At 39.1% G+C, this 14,811-nt stretch overlaps 1 protein-coding gene across 10 annotated transcripts in view; it reads left to right on the forward strand.

The window, feature by feature from the left end:
* Positions 1–14,811, forward strand: part of PTPRT (protein tyrosine phosphatase receptor type T) — a 452,370-nt gene that overhangs the window by 218,757 nt on the left and 218,802 nt on the right. For all 10 annotated transcript variants that reach the window (XM_054081441.1, XM_054081448.1, XM_054081450.1 and 7 more), the window contains exon 7: positions 3,851–4,144. In XM_054081441.1, the coding sequence (XP_053937416.1) occupies positions 3,851–4,144 (294 nt within the window). The remainder of the gene's footprint in view (positions 1–3,850; positions 4,145–14,811) is intronic.

Genomic DNA, 14,811 nt, shown 5'->3' on the forward strand with positions numbered 1-14,811 from the left:
AGAGGTTTATCTGGCTGGTTTAAAATTACATTTTTTATAATTCCCTTTTCCTATGGATTATTTCACAGGAGACAGTAAAAACAGTTGATAGAGATTTCTCTTATGTTTTGGTCTTCCCAGTCACATCTGAAGGATGCGTGGAGCCCATTTTTCACAATACCAAGTCTGTCAGACTTCATGGAGCGTCTGGATGATGCTCTTAGTCATGGGTTAGCTTTACATAGTCCTGCAAGGAGTGGGAAATTGGACTCAGTGGTCTTTATGGATCCCGTACAACTTGAGATCTTCTAAGATTCTACTTGGTCTTTTTTGGCCCCTCATGAGAGTTTTGTTTTCTCACACGCTTTGCACTACTAAACTTTGTCTTTTTCAAGACCTAACAGTGTCATCTGTAGACTACAGCTGTATTTCCTCTTCTAAAGGGAGGAGAAAGGCACACTCCAAGTTCCGTTGGTGTCTGCGCAACTGGACCTGCCTTGCACATAAAATAAAATTCATTTGTGTTCAATAACTGAATTTTTTGAGCTTGTGCCATAGAAAGATGGCACCTGGGAACCACGTTTTTCTGTCCTTCTTGAGTCTGAGAGTCAGGCTAGTTATTGTTCCAGTTGCAGCAATCCTGTTACAGATGTCCATGTTGCTGAGAAGCCTGTGCCTTTCTCCTCTGTGCCCGGAGAAGGAGGAATAATGGCTGAAAGAGAGCAATGGTCTTGACAAAGCTCGCAGTACAAAATACTGTCTGGATCAAATGGGGCTTAAAATGCGGTTTATCACAATTACATGTGCACAAGGCCAATCTGTCAGCATGTTTATTTAATCAACATCACACAGAAATTTTAATTAAAATAGTGAGCTAAAAACATCAGGCTGGTCATGTGTAACTGACAAGTGTGTTTAACTACAAAGGGCAGGAAATGGTCCTTATTTATGTGCTAGTTTTGCTAAATGATGGATAACTTGTTCAGATCACTTGCAGTAATTTGGCACAGAGTGATATTAGAAAAATTGCTTCTTGTCCAGTTGGTGCCAGTAGGAAAGAGCCCATTATTTTCAGTGAGATGAGATTGAGCCTTGAATAACTACTATGACAGCTGCTTATTTTAGTTTCTTAAATTTGGAGCAACAGTTTAAACCCCTAATTTTCTAATATCCTCTGGCATCTGTTTTCCAAATAGTATTTAGAAAGGGGAAAATGAACAGGGGGAATAAAAAGAAAACCACCATCTCTTTTACTTGAGGGGGGAGGTGGTTTAGATTTGATGTAAAATAGAGAAGAAAGTAATGTTTGGTGTTGTCTTAATTTAAATCAGTTTGGTGGTGGTAGTTTCTAAACTTGCTACACAAGACTTTGATGTCTGTTTAGCAGGACAAACTGCTCTATTAATTAAGCTCAGTCCTGTAAATCACTTCTAACTTGCATCAAATCCCAAAGCAACCTGGATCATGTTGCTATTGAAGTCTACAACCCAGGAGAATGGATCTTAACATTTCATCTGTCTTGTGTTCAGCTGTGATGTGACTTCTAAGATCTCATTTTTGCATTGGGAATAAAAATCACTAAATCTGTCTTTTAATTTTCTTGCACCAAGAAACAAATAGTAAAGTGTTTGTAATTGATAATAATTAGATTTTTAATGAAAATGTATCTACATACATTTCTCTAATGAGTGTCTTGGAGAAATAACCTTACTGAGTCAAAACATCATCAGCCTGGTATTTCCTATCAGAAAAAGATTCTGACAGGAGTTAGGGGAGCAGTGCAAAAATAAACCCATATACAAATATTGCACAAAAAACCCGTTGGTTGTGACAATAGTTTTTGTTCATGTTAGATACCTGCTACACTTACAATTCAGACTACTTTTTTTTTTCTCCCCTTTGGTACTATGCACAACCACTGCAGTTGATCTCAAGGAGATAGTGTGGCTCATTATAATTAGAGAGCCAGAGTAACATTTCAGTTGATCATTTTGTACAATAATACTTTCTGTGCATTTGCTTCTCTTCACTGTGGAGATAGTAACCTGTAAGACTTATCCAGAGATGAAAGCCCCATCTTTCATCATGTGGTTCGCTAACTCCTTTCTTTCATGCCTCTGTAGGTCCTGGATTCTTCCAGTTCTCTGGGTTCTTTGAGGAACCACTTTTAAGAGGGGTTTAGAATAACTCTACAGAACTCTCGAAGTTAATATCATGCTACAACATTTATAAGTTTATTTTTCTGAGACAGAGATGTCCTTTTCATAGAATCATGGAATCACCAGGTTGGAAAAGATGTCTGACAATCGTCAAGTCCAACCATTCTTATCTGCCATTAAACCATATCCTTAAGTATCTCATCTGCCCATCTTTTAAACCTCTCCAGGGAAGGGGTCTCCACCGCCTCCCTGGGCAGCCTCTGCCAGCGCCTGGGAACCCTTTCAGTGAAATATTTTTTCCTAATGTCCTGTCTGAACCTCCCCTGGCACAACTTGAGGCCGTTTCCTCTCATCCCGTTGCCTGTCGATGGGGAGAAGAGACCAACACCCACCTCTCTACAACCTCCTTTCAGTTGTAGACAGTGATAAGGTCTCTCCTCAGCCTCTTCTTCTCCAGGCTTTGTCACCTTACTTTCAGAAGAGAACAGAGTTTGTGTCCTCTGGGCTGCTGGCAAACCTCATCAGTGTGTGATGGAGGGAAGGCTAGATGAGATTAAAGGAATTGCTCAGTCTTGCACAGTTCAGCTCAGCTTTTGAAAACCACAAGTTGAACAGTATTCATGTGGCTTACAATATGTGTTATTTATGCATGTGGCGGCGTAGAGGAAGTAAAAATGATGCAGGCAGTCAAAGCCCCCCTCCCTCCCCCTTTTTTTTTTCTCCATCAAAGGGTGCTGCTGAGATAGCTTTTATTGGCTTGCTTTTCTTTTTATCACAGAGGTGATATTCAGCGACTGGATTCCTGTCTCCTCATGATGCTTTTCAGACATCTAAGCACAGTTCAAGTCTCACGCAGGCTTTGCTTGAGTACCTTTGCTCATGGACGTTAAGCAAACTTTGCAATAAAACAAGACAGGAGGTGTTGATTCACTAGTGCTTTAGAGTTTTTTTAGTGCTGAGCTACAAAGAGCCCCAGTAAGAGTCAGTTCTAGCGGCATCCTGACTACTGATGTCATTGACTGTGGGAAGAGTCCTAGTGTTTAAATTTGCTAGCAATTTCTCAGACACACAGCCAGTGCTTTGATGAAAAATATATATATATATATCTCCTGTTTTTTTAACTTTTATTTTGCTCAGAAAAATCAGAAAGTGAGCAAATGATTACAGTTTTCCACTCATTGCTAATTGTGTTGTCTTAAACATTACACTTCGGCTGACCTGCAGTACCATGATCAATGATTGTGATGTTCTGTCCCGCTGGGTCGCAGGGCAGAGAAAAATCTGTTATACTGAAGCCTTTTTATAGATGGCATATTCTAAGTGCACTCGCTCGTCTTTATTTAAGACTTCTTTGCCTCCCTCAACCTCAAATACTATATTGACTGCTATTGCTCATAGGCCTAAAGGAGAAAATATAAACCCGCTCTTTTACCAATGTTTTAATTTACATAGCAGTTAGTTTGTGGTTACTGTATTTTTGCATGTGTTTCTGAATTGGTAACACTACCCCCAGCGTAAGGAGACTGATACATTACTGCAAATAAAACAAGCCAAATTCTGTTCAGTAACTGATTAAATTCTTAAGAAAGGTTTTAAGAATGACAGGAGACACAAAATATTTTGGGATGGCCTTGTTATACAGATACACAGTGGAAATTTGATCCTGCTAATAAAATTTTCTCAGGTCTCTTGTGTTTTGTTTTTGTCTGCAGAACCCCCGACTCCTATTGCACCTCCTGAGCTGCTGGCTGTGGGAGCCACATACTTGTGGATCAAACCCAATGCCAACTCCATCATTGGAGACGGGCCCATCATACTCAAAGAGGTGGAGTATCGGACGACCACTGGGAACTGGGCAGAAACGCACATTGTGGACTCTCCTAATTACAAACTGTGGCATTTGGATCCCGATGTGGAGTATGAGATCAGAGTGCTGCTCACTCGCCCTGGAGAAGGAGGCACAGGGCCCCCTGGACCACCGCTCACAACAAGAACAAAATGCGCAGGTAGGGTTTCTACTGCTTTATAACACTGCATAGATATTTTGGTTTTCTTACTAGCACATTAACGGTCCTCCGTACACCCCTGTTGTAGATGTGCTTTGTCAGCGATCTGAATGGACATTATGAATTCTGATATATCCTGGAATATTTGGTTTTTTTATTCTGTGGGCAAGTGTTTAAGAAAAGCTGTTGGTTTTCTGCGTGTAGTCTGTTTGCCAAATTTTCTGCTATAGTGTATAGCTGCTTTCTGTTAAATGGGCAAGGAAGAGGAGTTTTCCAGCTAATTCTCCAGTAGGTAAATTGTTCCTAAGACTAGTCTATTAAAAAATCTTCCCCCTCTATGTGCATGATGAAATATATGTTGTTCTTGGGTAATGGTTCATAACAAATTGGCAGTGGTATCAATTTATGAGTGCAGTGCGATGAAGCAGTAAGCATTTAATTTTAAAAATACATTTTTGTATCCTATTTGATGGAATTGACTATTCTTTTCACTTCTGACAAAGAAACCTGTTCAAACACCGTGCAGCGTCTTCCTTTTGTCTTTCATACTGCAGCAGATCAATTTTGATCCAGGAACAGGATAAGTCTATCTCCTTGCTAAGCCATGTTAGCCTTTCCTGGAAAAACTAAAGGATCATGTTCCCCGTGTTTCAGATGTATTGGCTGTTTATCTAGTTTTCATACATTAATCATTAGCCATTAAGGGAAATCAAGCTCTGTGCCTTGCAAAGAGGCGTATGAAACAGTTTTCTACCTAGTGGATTTTTTTTTTCCATCACACAGGTCTATTCTCAAGGTTTGCATTTCTTTAATTTTTGCAAGTTCCTTACTGTGTTACGAACAAAGGACAGAGATGAAAAGGCAGCTTTTCTTTTTCTGCAACCTTCCTTCTCCCCCCCACAAATTAGTGATTTACAGCCAGTGAATTTAAGTATTAGAAAGCTTACACAAAAGTATTCTGGCTCCAGTTGCTCTTTCTGCCCAAATCGCAAGTCTGAAATGTGAAGAATGTATCAACGACAGCCAAATGTTGTTCTGGGATAGGATTAAATGGTGCAATATTACTGTTCTTCATCCACTGTCACAGCATCAATATCCTTTTCCTCTGCCAAGAGAGGAAGCCTGGCAGGTTGGGTGCATTGTGGGATGGAGGGCACACACTTACTGCCTTTTCTTTATCATACGGGTTAAAATGCAGGAAAATTTACATGTCTCCTTGACAAGAATTGTTTATAAAAAAAGTAAAAAAAAAGTCGAGCGTGAGGATCTGGCATGAAGGTATTTGCTGTATTCAGCACCGGTTCATGGGTGGAAGACTGATGCTTGGAGGCTTTTCTACAGCTGGGTGGAAAGCATGAAACATCATGGATGATGTCCTGGCCTATTTGGGAAACTGGCGTGTGCTCCACTACTCATTTTTTGGCTGTGTCCTCCTTCACTTGTGTGGTCAAATCCTCAGCAGAAATACCCGAAAGCCTGGCCTGGGGCTATTTATTTGCATATGGGAATATAAGATGCTACGACTTGGTCTGCGGTTCATGCATTGTGACTCTGCAGCAGCCAAAATTGAAGACTTTTCTGTATTACCTATAAAGAATGCTCACTTTAGTTTAATTCAGAGTTCAAATAAATGGATGTTGGCTTAGTGCTTAATGATGTCGTGTGTTGGATCCCGAACTGCAGAGTTTCCTTACTCAGCAGCATTGATATCGACTGACATCATGAAGGATGACGTAGATAATTTGTTCAAACTGGCTAAATGGTGCCACTCACTCTTTTCCATCCCAATTTACTAATGAAAATATGACTGGAGGAGGTCATTCTATTAAAGTTTGTTGTCATACAGAGCTTATGGAGATTGATGGTGGTGATATTTGTTTTGTTTGGTGCATTGAGTGGGAGAAATTGTAATGATCTTGATGCAAGCTAAGGGAAGAAAGAGACTTGTCAAATATCTGAAGATGTACAACTTCACGAAATGCCAACTGAAATGATAGGCAAGGAAAAGCAACTGATTATTCCACTTTTTATGTGTTGTGTTTTGAGCTTAATCACACAAAAAGTCCACTGAAAAGATTTTCAAAAACATACTGAACAAAGATAATAGCACTACTGCCTTGATTTTTGCTGAGGTACCTAACGAATGACATCAGTGAAAATGGAAGGTTCTTTTAAATAGTCGAAGGTTGAGTTACGCTGCTTTTTTCAAGTGACTATTTTGGTTCTTTTCTTCGATCCTACTTTTTCTTAGCAAGAGGGAAGTACTAAACTCTTCCACGTTTGTATGCGATCTGTAGATGACTGCAGCAGTCTTATTTTACCGGACTGTTTAGTGTTGGTACAGTGTTTATTAAGCCTGCTAATAAAAATAACAAAAATTACTGCAGAAGTAGTAGTAGAAAATATTAACTACGCAGGAATAATATTATTTAAGTTGCAAGAAATCAGTGTAAGCATAAGCAGAATGTGTCTGCAACCTTCCCTTCAATGTCCCTGTTAGTAAATAATCTCCTTAATGTCTTTTTAGATAGACATTGTATACTCGTATGCTGAGGACTCTGACGAACTACTGGCATAGCCTTCAGTTTAGGCATACCTTGCAATGAGTTTCTTATATTTTACTTCCATCTTTAAATTAGAACAAGATTTGGGAAGGACCATGCTTTTCTTCCACTTGAAATCAAGCAGTAGAAGCTCATTTGCAAAGTTATAGCTGTCTGCTGTGTGTTTCTTGAGTATCAGACTGAGCAAAAGCGTGACCAGAATAGCTCAGCACGAGCTTAGAAAGTCGTTGCACCATGATGCGACTCTCATCAAGATCATTCATGATTTTCAGGTTTTGATCAGAGTGAATGCCACTTGTTTGCATGGACTTTAAAAAGTTTTTCAATATACAAGCCCAATAAAACCTAATTATGAAAGGTCTTGCTCTAAATGAGCACAAAGAAGCTTTATTAAACTGGATAATATCTTATCTAAATTTCTATAAAGACCATGTGCCCAGGCATCCGTAATCCCACTGGTGATGCTTTTAGTTTTCCACAGGACCGTGTTACAAGACTTCATTTATATTTAATCTTTAGAAATGATACTGAAAAGTAAGTCCCAGCTTACATCCTTCCAGGAAAAGCCAAGTGCCAGAAAATATGGCAAACCTTGCCTTTGTTAATGAATGATTTGTTGTTGTGAAGTTTGTGTTGAGGGTTTCTGGTATTTTTTTGTTTGTTTTCATAGCCTATGATAGGTTGTGATTTGGGGCCGGAGAAGATCAAATGACTTTGAGGCATAAAACCATAAACTGTCAGAGTTGCTCAGCAGGGAATGGGGAAAAGAGAAAGGCTGCTTAGGACAGGAGGCTGAGGACTGGTTAAAGGAAGGAAGATATCAAACATTAGTTTTCACTCTCAAAGGAATAGGTTGGAGGAGATAACAAGATCAGAGTAGTATGTTTGAACACAATTCCTGGCAATGCCCAGGAGTTCAACATTGGTCTTCTAAGTGTGAAGTCTTTTTAACCATCCTTAATAGTTAAACTGAGCTCCTTAAAATCCTTGTCCCATGGGTTTCATTTGGGAGAGTACTTTGGAAAGCCGTGATTTGGGATTTTGCTTCTCTGAAAAAGCTCTCTCTCAAACCTTAGCTTGTCTACTTTTTTGGATGAGGGCAACAGGTGACTCATAAGATGAGAAGGGGTTTGTGACCTTGAAGCTTGGAAGCAGGAATCTTTCCAGTGTGACAGGGCAGTTGCTTGGTGAGGAATGGGAGGGTGGCGAAAAGGTCCTGAGAAACCCTGTAAACTGCCCTCTCCTCCCCCCCTCCAAAACCACGAATGTTCTTCTTTAGAGCAAGATTATAATAATAGGAGGTTTTTCCTCATATTAAAAAAATCCAAATGGCTCACATGTCAGTTATATCTGAGTACAGACCAGATTATTCAGCAGGAGGATGAGATCGAATTGCTGGCGAAAGGAGCAGTTGTCAAGATCAATACTCAATTTTTGTTCCTGGTGTAGGGCAATAAAAGTTAGTCTTCAATGATGTGGCCGAATCCAATAATCTTCTTAAAAATAGTCAAAGTAGCTGATATAAATGCAAATAATCTGGCCATTCAGAGTTTGACGTGGCATTGCAAAGTAGTTGGAAAACCTTTTCCTTTAGTAATTATTAAAAACTATTTTGTTACCATGAAATTTTACAAAGATTAGAAGTAGTAAGCAGCTTTTGCCATTTCTTTTTGTCTTGTAAAGACTACGTTTTTATATTTTGTTGACATGTTTTTGTCTGTCTTTGTTACAAACGTTAGAAAAAAGGTAGTTGGGTGCTGTTAAGAAATGCAGGAACTGAACAACTGGAAGGTCATTTTGTTGTGCACCAAGTATGAGTTGTTGCAACAGGTTCAAAAATGTTTCTGATTTAATTTTAAGGTGATACCTCCTGTTAAATAGGAAACATTCACACAGTTATGTTGAAAAATAGGAGTCAGGCTTACTATACTGCTACATTATTTTTTTTTCAAGGTTATAAAAGGAAAAAACAGAAAAAATCTGATATATGAGTCAAAGCACTACAGAAATGGCATATCAAGTGATTTGAAAAAGAATTCTGTACAACTGATGTGTAGGTATTATTAGAATCACTGATTCACAGACTAATCTGAGTTGGAGTTACTCTAAGCCTTGTCCTGAAACATATATAATTTCCCTATTAATATTAGTTAAGTTCTAAGTCATAGCACTGCTATTTTCTATAAATGTAAGTGTAGGCAACTGGGAAAATAGATGCTTTTTTTTTTAACAAGATTGCCTACTTTGGAAAAACACTTCCCGTAGAACATTAGCAGTGAAGGAAAAACCTTGCCTGAGCGCCTTGTTTTCTGTGCTGGTAAGTGCTGTGAGGGGCTTTCTTTTCTCAGCTATGGGAAGATAAGGCTCTGCAGCGCACGTTCCACTTGTGTCTGGTTCTCTTGCTTCATTCCCTGGAAGAAAGGCTTGTGTAGCACAATGAAATGCGTTTGTTCTTCTCTTGATAGTGCCTGTTCCCAAGAGCTATGGAGTGCTACAGGTGAGTTGTCGGGAATGGCATCATCTTGTGTCTGAGTGTCGTTCTGTGATCCCACAATGCCTGCGGGACTGGGACCAATTTTAGCCACTTTGTCCATTTGGCTCGGTGGTTTAAACTCTTTTTTCATTCCAGCTCAACGGCCTTGGGCATGTCAGTTAGAGAGATAAGGGTGGAGTTAGAAAAAATATGATATTCTTTCTTTTTGATCCTCGATCCCCGATTTGTGCTTGGAAACAGCCTGGTGGCATCATCAAAAGATAGCAGCTTCATCTGTATCACATCCGAACAGCTTAATTCCGTTGCATGTAAGATAATGATTTTTCCCTAACAAATTAATTAAGGAGATAATAAACGTATCTTGTTTTCTGCCTTATTCTTTCCCCTTCCTCACTTAATTTTTGAGGGAGTAGAAAGACAGCATCTACCTTCTAAATAACAGCTGAAAGAAAAGGTGAAGTATTTCTTGATGATAAGTATTTTGTGCCTATGAGCACACCAGAGTTTTACTCTTTCCTAATCTCTCTTTATCAGATCTCAGCTTCTGATTAGCCCAAAATGTACACCTTCAGACCTCCTGGACAATATAGACAATGCTTCAGTTGAAACTACGGAGCAGGAAGCAAAGTGTATTTCTCATTTCTCTATAAGTTGAGGTGCAGTTGGTTGCATATATGGGGGCATTCCAGGCTAAAGATGTCTCTTTAAGGAATAGGCAATACCAAATTGTGGATGTATTGGCTGTAGAAACGTGGTCAAATAAAGAACAGAGGATGCATTAGTTACTGGAAAAGAACTGAAATAGGAGGAATTCTGTTGTCTGGAATATAACAGTGATGACCTATATGGAACAGAAGGAATTTGGGAGGGGAAATGGAGATAATTTAATGGTGAAAGGGGAAGCAGGGTGTTTTGGTGCTGTTTGGGTGACTTGACTGAACACAGGACTCCTGAAAAGCCATATTGTTGGATCTGACAAGATAGTTGGTTCAGTGTGAGGCCATCCAAAGTTCAGGCACTAAATTCAGTGTGTCTGAAAACAGCTATGTGCAAAGGAGAGGTTGGGATTTACTGCTGGAATACATCAGTATGCCGTAAATCTGATATTTGGTTCTAGCAGTGACCAATGCCTAAAAATTTCCAAATCTGCGAAGCATGTCTCCTATTGCCTTTAACCATGGTACATATGGTGAGGAATATTCTTTATCCTAATCCCTGCAGAAGATAATTTTTTTTTTGTGTCTTGAGGCAAGTGGATTGATTGCCCTTATCTTAGTCTGCATAAATACAGTTATGAATATAAAGGCAGTCATAGTAGTTCTTCTGTCTGGGTTTTTTTCCACAGGGATTTTGCTCGTGATGGATTTAAATTCTAGAGATTTATTTCTTTATCTGCAAAGACAGTTTGTTATCCAGAATTTTTTTTTTTATTTTATTTTTATTTATTAGGATGAAGTCTAGTTATTTATTTCCCCATCATACTCTATCTGCTTGGTGGTGTTGCTGTTTACATTCATGGCTCTCGATGCCGTTTGAAGATCATTTTCTGACTGGGCAGGCTGGTCAGTAAGATGACAACCTTCATACAGAGATTAGGATTTCATGTCATTAAGAATAATTCTCATGAATGATGGGACCTCATGACTTCCAAAAGGATTGAACCTGCCTAACACTTAGCTTCATGCCACGTGAATTTAGGACAATATTCTGTTCTATATGTTTTGACTCCTGAGCTCTCTCCAGATCTCATCATAAATAACTGGAAGATTCCTAATTGGAAGATGCAAAAATAGGGAGAGACAAAACCAAAGCAACCTCCTTCCTTTTCTGTTTTGTTGAACTCAAACCCCTGAGCACTAGTTGACTTAGTGACACGTAGATTTGAGGCAGATAAACATCCGGGGTGTGCACAGAAGTTTTCTAAGTCAAAGTGGGTTTGAATGAACTTTTAAGTAAATACAAACCACTTTGGGTTTTGTCTTGTTGCAGTTTTTCCAGCTGTGTTTCTACTTTAAATACAGAGGCCACACAAGAAGGCTCTGGACAAGAAGGTCACTTACAGGAGAGCCAGGTCCATGTTAATGGCCTCATATCTTCTTGACTGGAGCCTGGACACAAGTGGTGTGCAGAAAACCTAAACTAAAATTATGTCAGCTTCTGCGTTACTAAGCCACCCTGAGGAATCAGGAAACCGAGTCCTCATCTTTGTGTACAACACAGCGTGGTTTGAATTTTCTTGTACGCATTCAGATAATTGTGTGATTCCCTTTTATTCAGCTGACTTAAAGAAATTGTGGAGGGAGGGAGGCAAAATAAGCAGATATTTAATGTGCTAATAGCTTCTTTTCTTATGCAGCTTCATTTCAGCGTCTTTAATTTAAGGGTATCTCCAGTGTGATCCTAAAACTATGACTTCACAGGACTATATCCTCAGCCTGTGCCAAACTGGTGCTGTTCTACCCAAGTCAGCATTTTACACCCGTTGAAAATCTGGCCCACAATTTGCAAAAATGGGCCACACATTTTTTTTCTTGATTGTCACTCAGTCCCCTGCTGAAAGCAATTTATTTAAATTGCATGGTGTCTTTTAGTCTTCAGTTAAGTGGCATCTTTCATAAAATTTTATCCCTTATTACCATATTATTACTGCTTCTGTTAGTCTTTTGAGGGTGCAATGAGATGATCGTTTCCAGATGTCGCTTTATATGAGTGTGAAAAGCACGGTTAGTGGGAGGAAACTGGAAAGGATAATGCTATGTGTGTATTCTTGCAACGCATGTGTTAAGCATTGAACTTCCACTGAGGAGCGACCGAAGGGAGGTGTCTGTTTGCCTTCTCTGCGTAATATATACCATAACTCATCCTGGGAGCAAAATGACAGACCCAGTCTTGCAAAGCATTTATTAAGCTCTATGGATTTGCATAGTCATGATCCTGTCTTTGTCCTGGGACAAACACTTCTCACTGCTTCCTGCTTATGTTTCTCTTTCTGCCTTTCCAAAGACAGCTGAAACATAAATGCCTTTCATTTTTAAATGTATTTTTAATGTACACAAGATTGCATTAAAAAGCACTCAAATAATAACAGGCATTTCGAGTTTATACACTGAAAGTGCCCAATTTTAAACATTTCAAAAAATGTATGTAATTAGACCTTTTTGGAAGCTCTAAAACATAATACAGTAGGAAAGCATGGACCAAATGGAAGTGTGCGCTACACTTTTAACCTCATGTTAATATTTTCAATCCTGAGATATTTGTAAGACATTTAGGAATGGTTTTGTTTCTTACGAGTTTAGTTGTTTTACATTTTGTCATAAATATTTTACCCTTTTATTTTTCCCCAGTAGACTCTGAAATATTGAGATGAACATGCCTTCTCGCTTAACACTTGCCAATTTACCCAGATGAGCACAGCTTGAAACAAAACGAAGCATGTTGATGTCTTAAATACTGTTGCGGAACCAGCAGATGGAGTATGAGAGTACAAAACCTTTTTTGTACTGTGTGTATGTCTGTCTGCACAAATATGTTCCATTTCCTTACGGGTTGACTTTGAAAGTGGAATTTTATTTTAATTTTTAAGCCATCTATTCTGCCCACGGACGTTTCTATAACATATTGCATTGCAGTATCTGAATGTAACCAAGCCAAGAGTGAAAGAGAGGTGCAGATATCCCTTTGTATCTCAGTTCTCGTTACACAGGTAGAGAAGCAAAGACTCTTAATTTCCCCAGGCTTTTGATTGTCATCACAGAATCATGGAATGGTTGGGTTTGGAAAGGTCCTCTGGAGCTCCTCCAGTCCAACTGCTCAGCTAAAGCAGGATCACCCAGAGCAGGTTGCTCAGGAACACATCCAGGAGAGCTTGACTATCCCCAGAGAAGGAGACTTCCCACCCTTCCTACGCAGCCTGTTCCAGAGCTCCAGCATGTGCACAGGAAAGAAGTTTTTTCCCATGTTCAGATCCAGATGATTGCCATGGCCGTGGGACTGAACAGAAGTTGTAAACTGAATCAGCGTTTTAATTATGTGTTTTTCCACTGACTGCAGTGAGGAAAAAGGAAATGCTTTCAACTACTTAAAACTTATTTTTGATTTTAGTTTTACATGCTAAAAAGCTTAAAGGCTTTTTCTGTTTTGGGTTTTTTTTTTCATAAACTAGGCTCTTTAAAATTATGAAGCAGGGGAATATTTTATGACTTTAGAAATATTATTCAAGTAGACCATAGCTGTGACCATATCAAAGTACTCAAATATTGCTGGGGAGGCATATAGACCTGAGCATCAAAATCAGGCTGACAGTTATTGCAATGTATTTCATTCAAGATGCGTAAATCCTTATTTTAGCTGCCAATAATCCTTCAAATTGTTAAGCTAAAATCTTGGTGCAGAGATCATTGGAAGGGAGTTTATAGTGAGACCACAATTCACAAGATAATAAAATCTTGAAAGCCTTAACGTCACAGTTTCCTCCCTCTGGCACTCTGAAAGTTTTTCTAGCATCTCGTCAGAACGAAACAGAAGCAGGAGGGAAGTAGGTCTCGCAAATAGATCCAACCCCCTAGAACTTGATTTGTCAATTAATGAAGATTGACGAAAATCTTTGAGCTTGAAAGATTAGATTATATATCAAGGAAGTCCGCCACTTTGAAGATAAGGCTTTCAAGTGATAAATTTATTTTAGTAACGCTTTTTAATAGGAAGATAAACTGCTGGCATTATGTTGTCTTTTTTAACAGAGGAGGAAGTGAGGCAGAAAAGTGGGTTGGTAATTTAGGAGGAGGAATGCTGCACCAAAATCTTATTTATGAACACACATATGTATGAAACCAGTTTTTCCCCGTCGGTTTTATACTCTTCAGCAGGATTATTTAAGTAAATCTTTCCACCCTTTCCTGTTCTATAGTTCACTTTAATACAAAGTTTATTTTTACATTTGCAATGCATCCCTCTGCAAAAAGATCTGTGGGCAGAAAGAATCTCACTGTCACTAAAGAAACTGTCCCTGAAAGCAAACATATACCTGTGATGGTTTTTTCTTTCATACACAGTTAAAACTGTGCTGTGCCGAGTCAAAGAGGATGCGCTTTGACACATCTTTGAGTTGTTGTTGGCTAATGCAGTAGATCAAAATACTAGTGCGAAGTGTTGCATGTTACATTCCTAATGGATAGAAATCACTTTTACATACTATAATCTCCTCTGTGGTGATTGGAGGGAGTTTTGGTTGATGTGTAAAGTTTCATATAAGCTTGGGTTCCCATCCCTCAACACATGTATTATGGTCTTTTCCTTGAGGTATTCCAGACTAGGCTGGATGAGGCTTTGAGCAACCAGATCCAGTTGGAGGTGTCGCTGCCGATGGCAAGGGGATTCAAACTGCAGGGCTTTAAGATCCCTTCCAACCCAAACCATTCTGTGATTCTTCTGAATCACTTGACAATGCACTTGTACTGATTTCACTTTCCTATGTGGAAACTCAACATTCTTGACTGTCCTCTGTCCTACTCTGCTGGAGAAATCAGGAACCACAGAGCCGAAAGATGAATGTTGCAATTCCTGATGTAAAATCCACAGAGTGAAGATGAGTTTTTTAATCTCCTGTT

The sequence above is a fragment of the Cuculus canorus genome, chromosome 16 (genome assembly GCF_017976375.1).
Source record: "Cuculus canorus isolate bCucCan1 chromosome 16, bCucCan1.pri, whole genome shotgun sequence".
NCBI lineage: Eukaryota > Metazoa > Chordata > Aves > Cuculiformes > Cuculidae > Cuculus > Cuculus canorus.